The 15572-nt window shown below is 50.5% G+C and overlaps 1 protein-coding gene across 3 annotated transcripts in view; it reads left to right on the top strand.

The window, feature by feature from the left end:
- Positions 1–15572, top strand: part of RAB6A (RAB6A, member RAS oncogene family) — an 81657-nt gene that overhangs the window by 42821 nt on the left and 23264 nt on the right. For all 3 annotated transcript variants that reach the window (XM_068419251.1, XM_068419242.1, XM_068419260.1), the window contains exon 2: positions 6651–6709. In XM_068419251.1, the coding sequence (XP_068275352.1) occupies positions 6651–6709 (59 nt within the window). The remainder of the gene's footprint in view (positions 1–6650; positions 6710–15572) is intronic.

The following is a 15572-nucleotide window of genomic DNA, read 5'->3' as shown; positions in this document are numbered from 1 at the left end:
ATGCCCTTGTAAAAAGCCCCTCTCCAGCTTTCCTGTAGCCCCTTCAGGTACTGGAAGGTGCTAGAAGGTCTCCCCGGAGCCTTCTCTTCTCCAGGCTGAACAGCCCCAGCTCTCTCAGCCTGTCTCCAGAGCAGAGGGGCTCCAGCCCTCTGAGCATCTCCATGGCCTCCTCTGGACTCGCTCCAACAGCTCCGTGTCCTTCTTGTGTTGGGGGCCCCAGAGCTGGACGCAGCACTGCAGGGGGGGTCTCCCGAGAGCGGAGCAGAGGGGCAGAATCCCCTCCCTCGCCCTGCTGGCCACGCTGCTGGGGATGCAGCCCAGGACACGGTTGGCTTTCTGGGCTGCCAGCGCACGTTGCCGGCTCATGGTGAGCTTCTCATCACCCATCACCCCCAAGTCCTTCTCCTCAGGGCTGCTCTCCATCCATTCTCCACCCAGCCTGTGTTTGTGCTTGGGATTGCCCCGACCCACGTGCAGGACCTTGCCCTTGGCCTTGTTGAACTCCATGCGGTTCGCACAGGCCCAGCTCTCCAGCCTGTCCAGGTCCCTCTGGATGCCATCCCTTCCCTCCAGCGTGTCACCGCACCGCACAGCTCGGTGTCATCCCAAACTCGCTGAGGGCGCGCTCAATCCCACTGTCCGTGTCGCTGATGAAGATCTTAAACCATGCCAGTCCCAGTACTGATCCCTGAGGAACGCCACTCGTCACTGATCTTAATTTATCTATGTTATCTGTACTGGGAATTTAGTTTGTAACTGCTGTTACGTCCACCACAAATACAGTTGACATGTTTTTAAGTACTCGATGTACTCACAACATCACGTGTGACAGTGCTTTGCTATAACTGGCCCAGGGGCTTGTGCCGTGCCTCCGTATGGGAGAAATGTGATCAACATAATCAACAATAAAATAATTTCCGTGTGGTTTTGTTCTTGATTTAAGCTCTCTGAAACAGGACTTATAGCAGCGTGGCTTCCACAGGAGAATCAGCATCTGCGTCCGCATCACTTCAGCGTTCAACAGATGGTTTATGAATCCTAAAGTGATTCATCATCTATTTTCTGTAGGGCTGGGGATAGTTTGTGCCGTTGGCAGGCAGGGGGGTGTGTGTGGGGAGGCTGGGGAGAGGTGAGATGGTGTTAGGTTTTAGGAGTGGCTCTTTTAAAAGAGGGAATATTTAAAGCCTGTAACCCTCTGGACAAGGTGTCAGTTTATATAATCTGAAGTTGTGAATTTCTGAAGAGAAGATTCACTGACTTTTCCTTTTAATTATAGCTACAGTGGGAATTGTGGGCTTTCGCTTCTGCCAGGATTTTTTAAAGCAAAGGTTTTTTTTGAAGGAGAAACGGTGATGCTTCAGTAGTCATGGAGGAATTAAAACTGTAAGCAGTTGGTATTAATACGAACTTCATCTGGTGCCTGTTGACGTAGTGTGTAAAGAAAACCTTGGTCTGGAGAAGAAATATCCTAGAACTGCAGTGCATTAAGACACTATCGAAATATTACAGAATCACAGAATCAATCAGGTTGGAAGAGCCCTCTGGGATCATCGAGTCCAACCATTGCCCTGACACCACCATGGCAACTAGACCAGGGCGCTAAGTGCCATGTCCAGTCTTTTCTTAAACACCTCCAGAGATGGTGAGTCCACCACCTCCCTGGGCAGCCCCTTCCAATGGCTAATGACCCTTGCTGAGAAGAAACGCTTCCTGATGTCCAACCTGAACCTCCCCTGGTGAAGCTTGAGGCTGTGTCCTCTTGTCCTATCGCTGGTTGCCTGGGAGAAGAGGCCGACTCCCACTGCGCTACAACCTCCCTTCAGGTAGTTGTAGACTGCACTAAGGTCACCTCTGAGCCTCCTCTTCTCCAGGCTAAACACCCCCAGCTCCCTCAGCTGTTCTTCGTAGGTCAGACCCTTCCCCAGCTTGGTTGCCCTCCTCAGGACTCACTCCAACACCTCAACATCTCTCTTGAAGTGCGGGGCCCAGAACTGGACACAGGATTCAAGGTGTGGCCTCACCAGTGCCCAGCACAGAGGTACGATCCCTTCCCCAGACCGGCTGGCTACACTATTCCTGATAGAGGCCAGGATGCCATTGACCTTCTTGGCCACCTGGGCACACTGGTTGAAGCAGATGTTTAAATATAAACAAGCCAAGCAGCACCTTATTTTTCCCCTCTTTTTGTGAATGAGCGAAGGTAGGGTAGGGTTGCTAAAGGAATATGTAATAGAAAATCGTTTCAGATGTGACGTCCATCTACAAGAAGGGCCGGAAGGAGGATCCAGGGAACTACAGGCTGGTCAGGCTGAGCTCGGTGCCTTGGAAGATTATGGAGCAGATCATTTTGAGTGCCATCATGGGGCACGTACGGGACCATCAGGCGATCAGGCCCAGTCAGCGTGGGCTTATGAAAGGCAGGTCCTGCTTGACTAACCTGATCTCCTTCTATGACAAGATAACCCGCTTACTGGATGAGGGAAAGGCTGTGGATGTTGTGTGCCTGGACTTTAGTAAAGCCTTTGGCACAGTGTCCCACAGCATTGTCGTGGAGAAACTGGCTGCTCATGGCTTGGACGGGCGTACGCTTCGCTGGGTAAAAAACTGGCTGCATCGCCGGGCCCAAAGAGTTGTGGTGAATGGAGTTAAATCCAGTTGGTGGCCGGTCACCAGTGGTGTTCCCCAGGGCTCAGTGCTGGGGCCAGTTCTGTTCAATGTCTTTATCAATGGTCTGGACGAGGGGATCGAGTGCACCCTCAGTGAGTTCACAGATGACACCAAGTTGGGCGGGAGTGTTGATGTGCTGGAGGGCAGGAAGGCTCTGCAGAGGGGTCTGGACAGGCTGGATCGATGGTCCGAGGCCACTGTGTGAGGGTCAACAAGGGCAAGTGTCGGGTCCTGCACTTGGGGCACAACAACCCCCCGCACCGCTACAGGCTGGGGGAGAGTGGCTGGAAAGTGCCTGGGGGAAAAGGACCTGGGGGTGTTGGTCGATGGTGGCTGAATATGAGGCAGCAGTGTGCCCAGGTGGCCAAGAAGGCCACCAGCATCCTGGCTTGTGTCAGCACTAGTGTGGCCAGCAGGACTAGGGCAGGGATCGTCCCCCTGGACTCGGCACTGGTGAGGCCACACCTCGAATCCTGGGTGCAGTTTTGGGCTCCTCACTCCAAAAAAGACCTTGAGGTGCTGGAGCGAGTCCAGAGAAGGGCAACGAAGGTGGTGAAGGGTCTGGAGCACAAGTGTGATGAGGAGCGGCTGAGGGACGTGGGGGTGTTTAGTCTGGAGAAAAGGAGGCTGAGGGGAGACCTTCTCGCTCTCTACAACTGCCTGAAAGGAGGGTGTAGCGAGGTGGGGTCGGTCTCTTCTCCCAGGTAACAAGCGATGGGACAAGAGGAACTGGCCTCAAGTTGTGCCAGGGGAGGTTTAGATTGGAGATCAGGGACAATGTCTTCATGGAAAGGGTTGTCAAGCACTGGAAGAGGCTGCCCAGGGCAGTGGTGGAGTCCCCATCCCTGGAGGGATTTAAAAACTGTGTAGATGTGGTGCTGAGGGACATGGGTTAGTGGTGGCCTTGGCAGTGCTGGGTTAACGGTTGGACTCGATGATCTTAAAGGTCCTTTCCAACCAAAACGATCCTGTGACTCTATGTTCTCGTTTCTAGGCAGACTGTCTCCAAGACATCTCAGTGTATAGCAGGGCGGGAAATGATTTGCCAGAAGGCTTCAGTGTTCTTCAGGGGTTGTGACTTAGCAAAGCAAATTATTTTGTGTGTTTCATTACATCCCGTTTCACCTCTAAAGGATTAAATTTGGCCGTTTGCATCAGCAGCCACGTGAGGAAAAGCCAATTTGTTTGTGGTGCCGCAAGCCCCTCACTGGGATTTATAGTGTGTGGGGAGGTGAGAAGGTGTTGGGTTTGCTCCTCTCTGTCTCTTGAAGGTCATCACTGTTGCTGGGTTTGGAGTGAAACCTCCTCTCACAGCCCGTGGCTCTTTGTCTTGCACCACCTTGTACTGTTGTTCAACACATCCATGGGGCCCTGGGACAAATTTGAATCAGGGATTCAGGAATCCTGCCCACCTGAGATGTGTTGCTTCAGCAAATCTCCTCACCAAAGGGCATGTTTACCATTGTGAAGGCAGCTTTTTAATTTTGTGGGAAACCTGATGATTGGGCTGACCCCTGTGGAGCAGAGGATGTTAAAAATTCACATAGGAGGTCACATTCTGACTTGGTAAAATCATTTTCTCAAAGACTGTCTGCTGGATTCCTGTTAGTTCAGCACTTTTAGAGTTAACTGGAGTTTGTGGATGGATTAACATGCTGCTTAAGTACAAGACTGGAGGTTTTGTTGAAGGTTTTATACTAAGATTAAAAAAAAACCCAACAGAAAACCCCCCAAAAACCCACCCCCAAAACCTTGGTTTAAATTCCCCTGTTCTCTTGATGGTAACCCTTGCAGAGAGCTAACATCTCTGGAAGGTTATTTGAAGAACACAGACCAAGCTTTGGCTTGTGCACATCTGACTACCCTTTATCTGCACCTGCCATGGTTGATGGCCAACGTAAGTCACGCAGCTCTCCTTGCCCTTCTCCCCTGCAAGGAGGAGATGGCAAATTCCAGCTGCAAGGATGCCAGAAGAAAGCAACTGGAGATTATATATTCTTGAGTAGCTTCAGTTGTTTCCTAAATAATTTGCCTATAATTAAGAGTATTTAAACATATTGGAATGAAGCAGGTTGAGATGTTCCAGTTCTTCCATATCTTGCTGGTTTCCTCCAGGTGAAGATGGCATGGAGTAGGAAAAAGTTCTTTCCTGGGTATGAGTTAGGCTTTGTCCCAGCTCAGCTGTATCGGTGGTCTTACAGGTGTAGAAAGCAACTGTTGTGACCGTGAGTGTTTTAAAATCATAGAATCACAGGATGGTTTGGGTTGGAAGGGACCTCAAAGATCATCTAGTTCCAACCTCCCTGCCATGGGCAGGGACTCCTTCCACCAGACCAGGTTGCTCCAAGCCCCATCCAACGTGGGCTTGAACACTGCCAGGGAGGGGGCAGCCACAGCTTCTCTGGGCAACCTGGGCCAGGGTCTCACCACCCTCACAGTCAAGAATTTCTTCCTAATATCTCATCTCAAACTCCCCTCTCTCAGTTTAAAACCGTTCCCCCTCGTCCTATCACTCCATGCCCTTGTCAAAAGTCTCTCTCCAGCTTTCCTGTAGCCCCTTCAGGTACTGGAAGGTGCTAGAAGGTCTCCCTGGAGCCTTCTCTTCTCCAGGCTGAACAGCCCCAACTCTCTCAGCCTGTCTCCAGAGCAGAGGGGCTCCAGCCCTCTGAGCATCTCCGTGGCCTCCTCTGGACTCGCTCCAACAGCTCCGTGTCCTTCTGTTGGGGGCCCCAGAGCTGGACGCAGCACTGCAGGGGGGGTCTCCCGAGAGCGGAGCAGAGGGGCAGAATCCCCTCCCTCGCCCTGCTGGCCACGCTGCTGGGGATGCAGCCCAGGACACCGTTGGCTTTCTGGGCTGCCAGCGCACGTTGCCGGCTCATGGTGAGCTTCTCGTCACCCATCCCCCCCAAGTCCTTCTCCTCAGGGCTGCTCTCCATCCATTCTCCACCCAGCCTGGATTTGTGCTTGGGATTGTCCCGACCCACGTGCAGGACCTTGCACTTGGCCTTGTTGAACTCCATGCGGTTCGTGTGGGTCCACCTCTCAAGCCTGTCAAGGTCCCTCTGGATGAACCTCTTATTATTTATCTTTTAAGGAAAATGAGATCACGGGGTAGTCTGACACCTGGCTGGAATGCTCCGATACACACGGTTTATGTCGATCTCGATTGTGAAATGAGGCTCTTGACATAGTTTGACATAGTTTGTGATTTTATCTGGCCCAGCTGAGTCGCAGTTACAGAGCAGCTCATCATGAAGAAGGCGCCATCGGTGTCTCTGTGCGTGTCGGGTTTGCCTGCACGTGCTGCAGTGACACCTTCTGATGGCAGAGCCGCCTTCCTACCGCTGAACAGCCAAGGGAACAGCCCAGTCACGAGCTGCACCCGTCGCTGGGGTGGGGAATGGCTTTTTTAACAGCACAGGAACCTGCTTATACAGACTGGCCACGTCACTTAGTGCCATGGTCTAGTTGCCATGGTGGTGTCAGGGCAATGGTTGGACTCGATGAGCCCAGAGGGCTCTTCCAACCTGGTTGATTCTGTGAGATGCGCAGCGAGATGTGTTCTAAAGCGACGTCGCTGCCTTGTTCTATGAGCGAGAGGAGACGTCTTGTTTATAATAATTTGTTGTCCAGGTTGTCAGACCTATTACATTTCTTCATGTAGCTCAACTGAAATTTCTGAATGACTTGGTAGAAACTGGAACGATCAAATTATTTCCATTTTCGTCTCAAATCATGAATGTTTAAGAGTAAAACTGATGCTCGGGAATGATACAGGAGCCAAGCTTTTTCAGTAAAAATGTGCCTGCGAGTGGCTTTGCAGTTGTAAAGCCAAATAACTGCTCTTTTGCTTGTGGGAAGTTTAATTGCACAATATGGATCTGTTGGACACACAGTAAAACTGAAACCATTTTAAAATCACTTGCTTAAAACTTGCACTGAAATTGTTCCTTGAATCTGTGTTTTTTTTCTTCTTCTTTTAGTGGGGAAGACTTCCTTGATCACCAGGTTCATGTATGACAGCTTTGACAACACCTACCAGGTAAATTCATCCATATTATTGTTGCTGTGTCTTCCACTGCAGGAAGAATCCATTTGGTTGCAGTGGATAAGAGTTTGTACAGTGACCAAATTCTTAACTCTAAAATCTTTAAGCTTTGTATTTTAATAACCTTTTAGAACAGCATTTCAGTGTTGGATTCTACTCGAGTAGCTTATCTGCTACTTGTAGCAGCAAGAGCTGTGGTTCAAAAGAGACCTGGAAAGAGCCCTGGGGGTGCTGATCGACAGGCGGCTAAACATGAGCCAGCAGTGTGCCCAGGTGGCCAAGAAGGCCAATGGCATCCTGGCCTCTGTTAGGAACAGTGTAGCCAGCTGGTCTGGGGAAGGGATCATCCCTCTGTACTCGGCACTGGTGAGGCTGCATCTTGAATCCTGTGTCCAGTTCTGGGCCCCGCACTTCAAGAAAGATGTTGAGGTGTTGGAGCGAGTCCAGAGGAGGGCGACCAAACTGGTGAAGGGTCTGGAGGTTCTGACCTACGAGGAACGGCTGAGGGAACTGGGGTTGTTTAGCCTGGAGAAGAGGAAGCTCAGAGGTGACCTTAGGGCAGTCTACACCTACCTGAAGGGAGGTTGTAGTGAAGATGGAGTTGGCCTCTTCTCCTGGGCAACTAGCGATAGGACAAGAGGACACAGCCTCAAGCTTCACCAGGGGAGGTTCAGGTTGGACATTAGGAAGCATTTCTTCTCAGCAAGGGTCATTAGCCATTGGCAGGGGCTGCCCAGGGAGGTGGTGGAGTCACCATCTCTGGAGGTGTTTAAGAAAAGCCTGGCCATGGCACTTAGTGCCCTGGTCTAGTTGCCATGGTGGTGTCAGGGCAATGGTTGGACTCGATGATCCCAGAGGGCTCTTCCAACCTCATTGATTCTGTGAAAAGGATACGCTGCTTAGCTGTACCCAAGTCATAGCAGTTGTTAAGTCTAACAGCTTTCTTTTCCACCATTTGCTACCAGACCATCACAAATCTAATGCCTCCGTGAGGAAAACGTAACAGGTACCCAGCTCTTTTAAAAAAGAAGCAAGCTGAGCTGCAAGAGGTTCTGCAGTGGGGTGAACGAGGACTTGTGGAGCAGAAAGCAGTGGATTGTAAGGCTGGGTGCGCTTTAGGACGCTACTTTATGCTGTCTGCTGGAACAAAGACCACAAAACTGGTTGTTATGCACGTCCCAATCCTGCGACTGCTTATTTATGCTTATTTATTTATTATTTAAACAAGACTGAGTTGGCAAGGTTGGGGCTGAAGCAGTGGTTGTCTTTTGTTCCAGTCAGCCCTGCAGGCCCCTCACTGCTTTGTGTTTGGTGACAAGTCAGTGCAAGTTGATGCAAGCTAACTTCTAAATGCGAGGAGGGCAAGCGTTGTTGCCCACTCATAGAATCACAGCATGGTTTGGGTTGGAAGGAGGGACCTTAAAGATCATCTAGTTCCAATCCCCCTGCCACAGGCAGGGACACCTTCCACCAGACCAGGTTGCTCAAAGCCTCATCTAACCTGGCCTTGAACACTGCCATGGAGAGGGCACCTGCAGCTTCTCTGGGCGGCCTTACTCCACTCTCGTGAGACCCCCGCTGCAGTGCTGCGTCCAGCTCTGGGGCCCCCAACAAAAGAAGGACATGGAGCTGTTGGAGTGAGTCCAGAGGAGGCCACGAAGATGCTCAGAGGGCTGGAGCCCCTCTGCTCTGGAGACAGGCTGAGAGAGCTGGGGCTGTTCAGCCTGGAGAAGAGAAGACTCTGGGGAGACCTTCTAGCACCTTCCAGTACCTGAAGGGGCTGCAGGAAAGCAGGAGAGGGGATTTTTACAAGGACAAGTAGTGACAGGACGAGGGGGAATGGTTTTAAACTGAAAGAGGGGAGATTTAGATGATATATTAGGAAGAAATTCTTTACTCCCAGAATTTATGATGAGCGTGAAAAGGTGGCAAGGTGTAAAAGTGCTTTAGTTTCATAAAGTGTGTCGTCCTAGAATCACAGAATCACAGATTGGTTTGGGTTGGAAGGGACCTTAAAGATCATCTAGTTCCAACCCCCTGCCATGGGCAGGGACACCTTCCACCAGACCAGGTTGCTCCAAGCCCCATCCAACCTGGCCTTGAACACTGCCAGGGAGGGGGCAGCCACAGCTTCTGTGGGCAACCTGGGCCAGGGTCTCAGCACCCTCACAGCAAAGAATTCTCCAAGAAGAACATGTTTCATGACTTGGTTACAATTGGTGATGTTCTGAATACACTAAGCTGAGAAAAATCTGTTCCCTGATGAATGTAAAGGGTTTTTTAGGGGGATGGTTGAAGGAGGTAATGGGAAAAAAATAAGAGAAGTGCTGTGACTCTTCTGTTACTTAGTGTCTATCCAAGTATCTCATTTAAATCTCTTTACCCCTTAATGATTTCTTTCCTCCCTCTGCAGTAAGTCCTCATTGCTGCTGCTAGGCAAGTTGGGTAGAATGAGATGTAAGTTCTCACTTAAGGAGAAGCAAAGCTCCTATGTGTAGGAGGGCTGGAGTACACATGGCTGCTCCCAAGGGAGCAAACATCCTTTCAAATTCTACCCGCTGTAATTACATGGATGTGGGAATTCAGTGCTTTTATTTAATCTTGGTTTTTATTTCCCCCAGTCTTTTCCTTTCAGGTCTGCTCCTTTTCTCTACGGAGCTTGCGTCCTAGTTCTTTCTTGAGGAGGTTTGACCCTCTCTGCTTTGTGATAATACGGTTGTCTCCATGGGCAGCTGGTCTGACATAATATACTAAATGATTGCAAAATGAATGAGTGGGACTTAAAACAGTCTTAAGGGCTTACAAGATCGCTTCAATTTAGCTATCACTGATACGTGCCTGGTTTGGGAGTTAATGTGCTCGGTGTAGTGTCATTCATCCAAAGACATCTCTTCTACTGAAGTCATGGCTGAGTAGGGCGGTACGTCCTATTTTGCTGTAGCTGGAAGAAAGAATGAGTCATAAAAGCTCCAGTAATGTGGCCAAAATCAAACCACATCTTAGTGTCAAACCAGAATATAAATTTCTCGATGCCCAGGATTATCTAGAGATGTCTCAAAGCCAAGTGAATCACAGAATCACAGAATCAATCAGGTTGGAAGAGCCCTCTGGGATCATCGAGTCCAACCATTGCCCTGACACCACCATGTCAACTAGACCATGGCACTAAGTGCCATGTCCAGTCTTTTCTTAAACCCCTCCAGAGATGGTGACTCCACCACCTCCCTGGGCAGCCCCTTCCAATGGCTAATGACCCTTGCTGAGAAGAAATGCTTCCTGATGTCCAACCTGAACCTCCCCTGGCCAAGCTTGAGGCTGTGTCCTCTTGCCCTGTCGCCAGTTTCCTGGGAGAAGAGGCCGACTCCCACTTCACTACAACCTCCCTTCAGGTAGTTGTAGACTGCAGTAAGGTCACCTCTGAGCCTCCTCTTCTCCAGGCTAAACATCCCCAGCTCCCTCAGCCGTTCCTTGTAGGTCATAGAATATACAGCACCAATGGCACCATTTTATTTCAGGTGTTTGGGTTTCCTTGACACAGCACAGGGAGTTCTTGTTTGATTCACAAATGCCGCTTTCATGAAAACAGCTTATTAATAAGCTACGGGCAACAGCTTAATTCCTCTTATCTAGCAAGTGACAGAAAACTAACGCACAGCACAGAGTTTATTGAATGGCAGCTTTCTATTTTTACCAACTGCCACAAAAAACCTTGTTCAAATGACAGGCTGTGGCAGCTTTCAGAAAATATGCATTCAAAATACATCAGAAATGTCCAGAACGAGCAAATCATCTATCAAGAAACCTACGGCTACAGTTAACCACGTACGTGGTTTGATCTGCGTTATCACTCAAGGCCATTGGAAGGGGCTGCCCAGGGAGGTGGTGGAGTCACCATCTCTGGAGGGGTTTAAGAAAAGACTGGACATGGCACTTAGTGCCCTGGTCTAGTTGACATGGTGGTGTCAGGGCAACGGTTGGACTCGATGATCCCAGAGGGCTCTTCCAACCTCAGTGATTCTGTGATTCTACCAGGAGTGATTTCTCTCCATGGACATGCTGGGAAAGTTTTCCTTGTTCTGTGGCACCGTATGTGGAGTATAATGAAAGACCAACGTTGGCAAACATGATGATTCTGTGCGTGTTGTACCAGTACAAGTTGGGGGCAGACCTGTTGGAGAGCAGCGTAGGGGAAAGGGACCTGGGGGTCCTAGTGGACAGCAGGATGACCATGAGCCAGCAGTGTGCCCTTGTGGCCAAGAAGGCCAATGGCATCCTGGGGTGGATTAGAAGGGGTGTGGTCAGCAGGTCGAGAGAGGTTCTCCTCCCCCTCTACTCTGCCCTGGTGAGGCCGCATCTGGAATATTGTGTCCAGTTCTGGGCCCCTCAGTTCAAGAAGGACAGGGAACTGCTCGAGAGAGTCCAGCGCAGAGCCACGAAGATGATTAAGGGGGTGGAACATCTCCCTTCTGAGGAGAGGCTGAGGGAGCTGGGTCTCTTTAGCTTGGAGAAGAGGAGCCTGAGGGGTGACCTCATTAATGTTTATAAATATGTAAAAGGCAAGTGTCATGAGGATGGAGCCAGGCTCTTCTCAGTGCCATCCCTTGACAGGACAAGGGGCAATGGGTGCAAGCTGGAACACAGGAGGTTCCACATAGATATGAGGAAAAACTTCTTTACGGTGAGGGTGACTGAACACTGGCACAGGCTGCCCAGAGAGGTTGTGGAGTCTCCTTCTCCGAAGACATTCAAAACCCGCCTGGACGCGTTCCTGTGTGATATGATCTAGGTAATCCTGCTCCGGCAGGGGATTGGACTAGATGATCTTTCGAGGTCCCTTCCAATCCCTGACATTCTGTGATTCTGTAAAGGCCACGCTTCCCTTTAGCTTCAGCCTCTTGGAGGAGGGGAGAGGGAGGACAGTGTTGAGTTGAAACGCTGGCGTGTGACTTGAAAGATAATTCAGGTTCTTGCTTTGCCTCAGGCTTCCTTGCATAGTCTTGGGTAATTCCATGTCAGCAAGTACAGTCTATAGAATGGGGTAACAGCAGTTCCTTACTAGTAGTGTTGGGCAGACAGCTGGGTTGAGTGTTCTCATACACGACCCCCTCCGTCGGGTGCCCATCTCGAGAGTTTTTTGTCCTGCTTGTCTTGTTGAAGCTTGAAACTGGGACTTACAGCACCTCGCATCCCATTCAGAGCATGCCTGGCTCCTGCTTGTTCAATGTGGCACACAGCACTTCACAAGCGGGTTAAACCTGCCTCCGCCTTAATTATGGTAGTTAGCTTAATTTCACGTCCATGTATTTTTCCCTGTCAGTAAGCAGACTTTTCCTCTGCTCAGACATTGCACAGCTCTTCTTTACAACTGTGACAAAATGCCTCTTGTTTAGTCAAAGTCTGGGATGTAGAGAGTGCTTGAATCCCCTCCCTGATACTGCTGCCTCTCTGCATCGCGTTACAGTCAGAACAACACAGGCAGAGAAATACATTTGGCTCTAAGTTACTCCATGTAATCTGTAAAGCTTGTGGGTGCTCAGGTCAGGAGCCATTTCACAGCGTGAAGGTAACAGACCTGCCATATCGTAGATTCATAGAATGGTTTGGGTTGGAAGGGACCTTAAAGCCCATCTAGTTCCAACCCCCTGCCACGGGCAGGGACACCTTCCACCAGACCAGGTTGCTCCAAGCCCCATCCAAGCTGGCCTTGAACACTGCCAGGGAGGGGGCAGCCACAGCTTCTCTGGGCAACCTGGGCCAGGGTCTCACCACCCTCACAGTCAAGAATTTCTTCCTAAGATCTCATCTCAATCTCCCCTCTTTCAGATTAAAACCGTTCCCCCTCGTCCTATCACTCCATGCCCTTGTAACAAGCCCCTCTCCAGCTTTCCTGTAGCCCCTTCAGGTAGTGGAAGGTGCTAGAAGGTCTCCGTGGAGCCTTCTCTTCTCCAGGCTGAACAGCCCCAACTCTCTCAGCCTGTCTCCAGAGCAGAGGGGCTCCAGCCCTCTGAGCATCTTCGTGGCCTCCTCTGGACTCGCTCCAACAGCTCCGTGTCCTTCTTCTGTTGTGGGCCCCAGAGCTGGACGCAGCACTGCAGGGGGGTCTCCCGAGAGCGGAGCAGAGGGGCAGAATCCCCTCCCTCGCCCTGCTGGCCACGCTGCTGGGGATGCAGCCCAGGACACCGTTGGCTTTCTGGGCTGCCAGCGCACGTTGCCGGCTCATGGTGAGCTTCTCGTCACCCATCACCCCCAAGTCCTTCTCCTCAGGGCTGCTCTCCATCCATTCTCCACCCAGCCTGTGTTTGTGCTTGGGATTGCCCCGACTGATGTGCAGGACCTTGCACTTGGCCTTGTTGAACTTCACACGAGCCCACTTCATATGTTCTTCTCAAGGTGAACAGGAATCTCACAGACCTGACGCGTTTCTCTCTGGCACTTGCATTTCTACCAGTCATACAGGGACTTCTTATGGCAGTGAGTGAGCTTCAGACCTCTTGCTGCTGTGCAGCTGTGTGGGAGGGATGGCATGAAGTATGGGCTGAGGCAGGTTTGGGACTTTGCAGCTGATGTTCCAGCTCTTACTGAGAGCAGAGAATAATCTGAGTCTCCAGCAGTTTGTCACAGAATCACAGAATCAATGTCCAACCTGAACCTCCCCTGGCCAAGCTTGAGGCTGCGTCCCTTGTCCTATCACTAGTTGCCTGGGAGAAGAGGCCGACTCCCACTCTGCTACAACCTCCCTTCAGGTAGTTGTAGACTGCACTAAGGTCACCTCTGAGCCTCCTCTTCTCCAGGCTAAACACCCCCAGCTCCCTCAGCCGTTCCTCGTAGGTCAGACCCTCCAGACCCTTCACCAGGTTGGTCGCCCTCCTCTGGACTCGCTCAAGAGTGGGATCCTGACTTGTATATATGCTGTAAGGTGTTAGGGGTTTTGTCGCTTTTTCTTCTGTAAAGGGAAATGAAATAGAGACAAGGGAAAAAAGAAGCATCTTTGAGGCAATCGTCCAAGGAAGCGTGTTGGTGCATTAGTCTTTTGAGGCTTCTCACATCTTCCTTACAGTTTCAGTATCATCTCTCTCAACTGGTGATGTCACAGCTCTTGATGACAGGTGAAAATCACTGGGTAGCTCTCCTGGGATCCACCAGGATTTATTTTCCAATATGCATCTCTGATACTCCAAATCTGCTGTCCTGATCCAGCCAGGAAAGTTCGTTTTCTGATGTGTTATATTTAGTTACAAATTGAAATTCACTTTGGATTGTTCAGTTCTGGGTTTTTTTTTATTCATTTGCAGCTGGTTTTCGTGTATTGCTCACAGGGAGGCTGGCTGGCTCTGTTCTTTCTTCCTACCACGTAAAATATCTGGCAGAATACAAGGAATTAATTACAGGGATATATAGTGAGGGCATAATGGCTGTGTAACAGTATGGAGCATATACAGTAAAATAGAGTCTTCATTAGAAATACCTGCTTTAGTGTGGGAGAGCAGGGGAGAGGTGGTATCAAACCTCTTTCATAGAATGACAGAATCATTTTGGTTGGAAAGGACCTTTACAGAATCACAGAATCACAGAATCACAGAATGTTGGGGATTGGAAGGGACCTCGAAAGATCATCTAGTCCAATCCCCCTGCCGGGGCAGGATTACCTAGACCATATCACACAGGAACGCGTCCAGGCGGGTTTTGAATGTCTCCAGAGAAGGAGACTCCACAACCTCTCTGGGCAGCCTGTTCCAGTGTTCAGTCACCCTTACAGTAAAGAAGTTTTTCCTCAGATTTAAGTGGAACCTCCTGTGCTCCAGCTTGCACCCATTGCCCCTTGTCCTGTCAAGGGATGTCACTGAGAAGAGCCTGGCTCCGTCCTCTTGACACTTGCCCTTTACATATTTATAAACATTAATGAGGTCACCCCTCAGGCTCCTCTTCTCTAAGCTAAAGAGACCCAGCTCCCTCAGCCTCTCCTCATAAGGGAGATGTTCCACTCCCTTAATCATCTTCGTGGCTCTGCGCTGGACTCTCTCTAGCAGTTCCCTGTCCTTCTTGAACTGAGGGGCCCAGAACTGGACACAATACTCCAGATGCGGCCTCACCAGGGCAGAGTAGAGGGGGAGGAGAACCTCTCTTGACCTGCTAACCACACCCCTTCTAATACACCCCAGGATGCCATTGGCCTTCTTGGCCACAAGGGCACACTGCTGGCTCATGGCCATCCTGTTGTCCACTAGGACCCCCAGGTCCCTTTCCCCTCCGCTGCTCTCCAACAGGTCTGTCCCCAACTCGTACTGGTACATGGGGTTGTTCTTGCCCAGATGCAGGACTCTACACTTGCCCTTGTTATATTTCATTAAATTTCTCCCCGCCCAACTCTCCAGCCTGTCCAGGTCTCTCTGAATGGCTGCGCAGCCTTCCGGCACATCAGCCACTCCTCCCAGTTTTGTGTCAAAAGATCAATCGAGTCCAACCGTTTAGCCCAGCACTGCCAAGGCCACCACTAACCCATGTCCCTCAGCACCACATCTACATGGCTTTTAAATCCCTCCAGGGATGGGGACTCCACCACTGCCCTGGGCAGCCTGTGCCAGTGCTTGACAACCCTTTCCATGAAGACATTGTCCCTGATCTCCAATCTAAACCTCCCCTGGTGCAACTTGAGGCCATTTCCTCTCGTCCTGTCACTTGTTACTTGGGAGAAGAGACTGACCCCCACCTCAGTACAATCTTCTCTCGCTTCAAGGCCAGGTTGGATGGGGCTCTGAGCAACCTCGTCTAGTGGAAGGTGTCCCTGCCCATGGCAGGGGAGTTGGAACTAGATGGTCTTGAAGGTGCCTTCCAACCCAAACTGTTCTGTGATTCTATG

This window comes from Nyctibius grandis, chromosome 2 (assembly GCF_013368605.1).
Source record: "Nyctibius grandis isolate bNycGra1 chromosome 2, bNycGra1.pri, whole genome shotgun sequence".
NCBI classification, from domain to species: Eukaryota; Metazoa; Chordata; class Aves; order Nyctibiiformes; family Nyctibiidae; genus Nyctibius; species Nyctibius grandis.
Note: the sequence above shows the minus strand (reverse complement) of the source record. Positions and strands in the feature narration are given on the sequence as shown.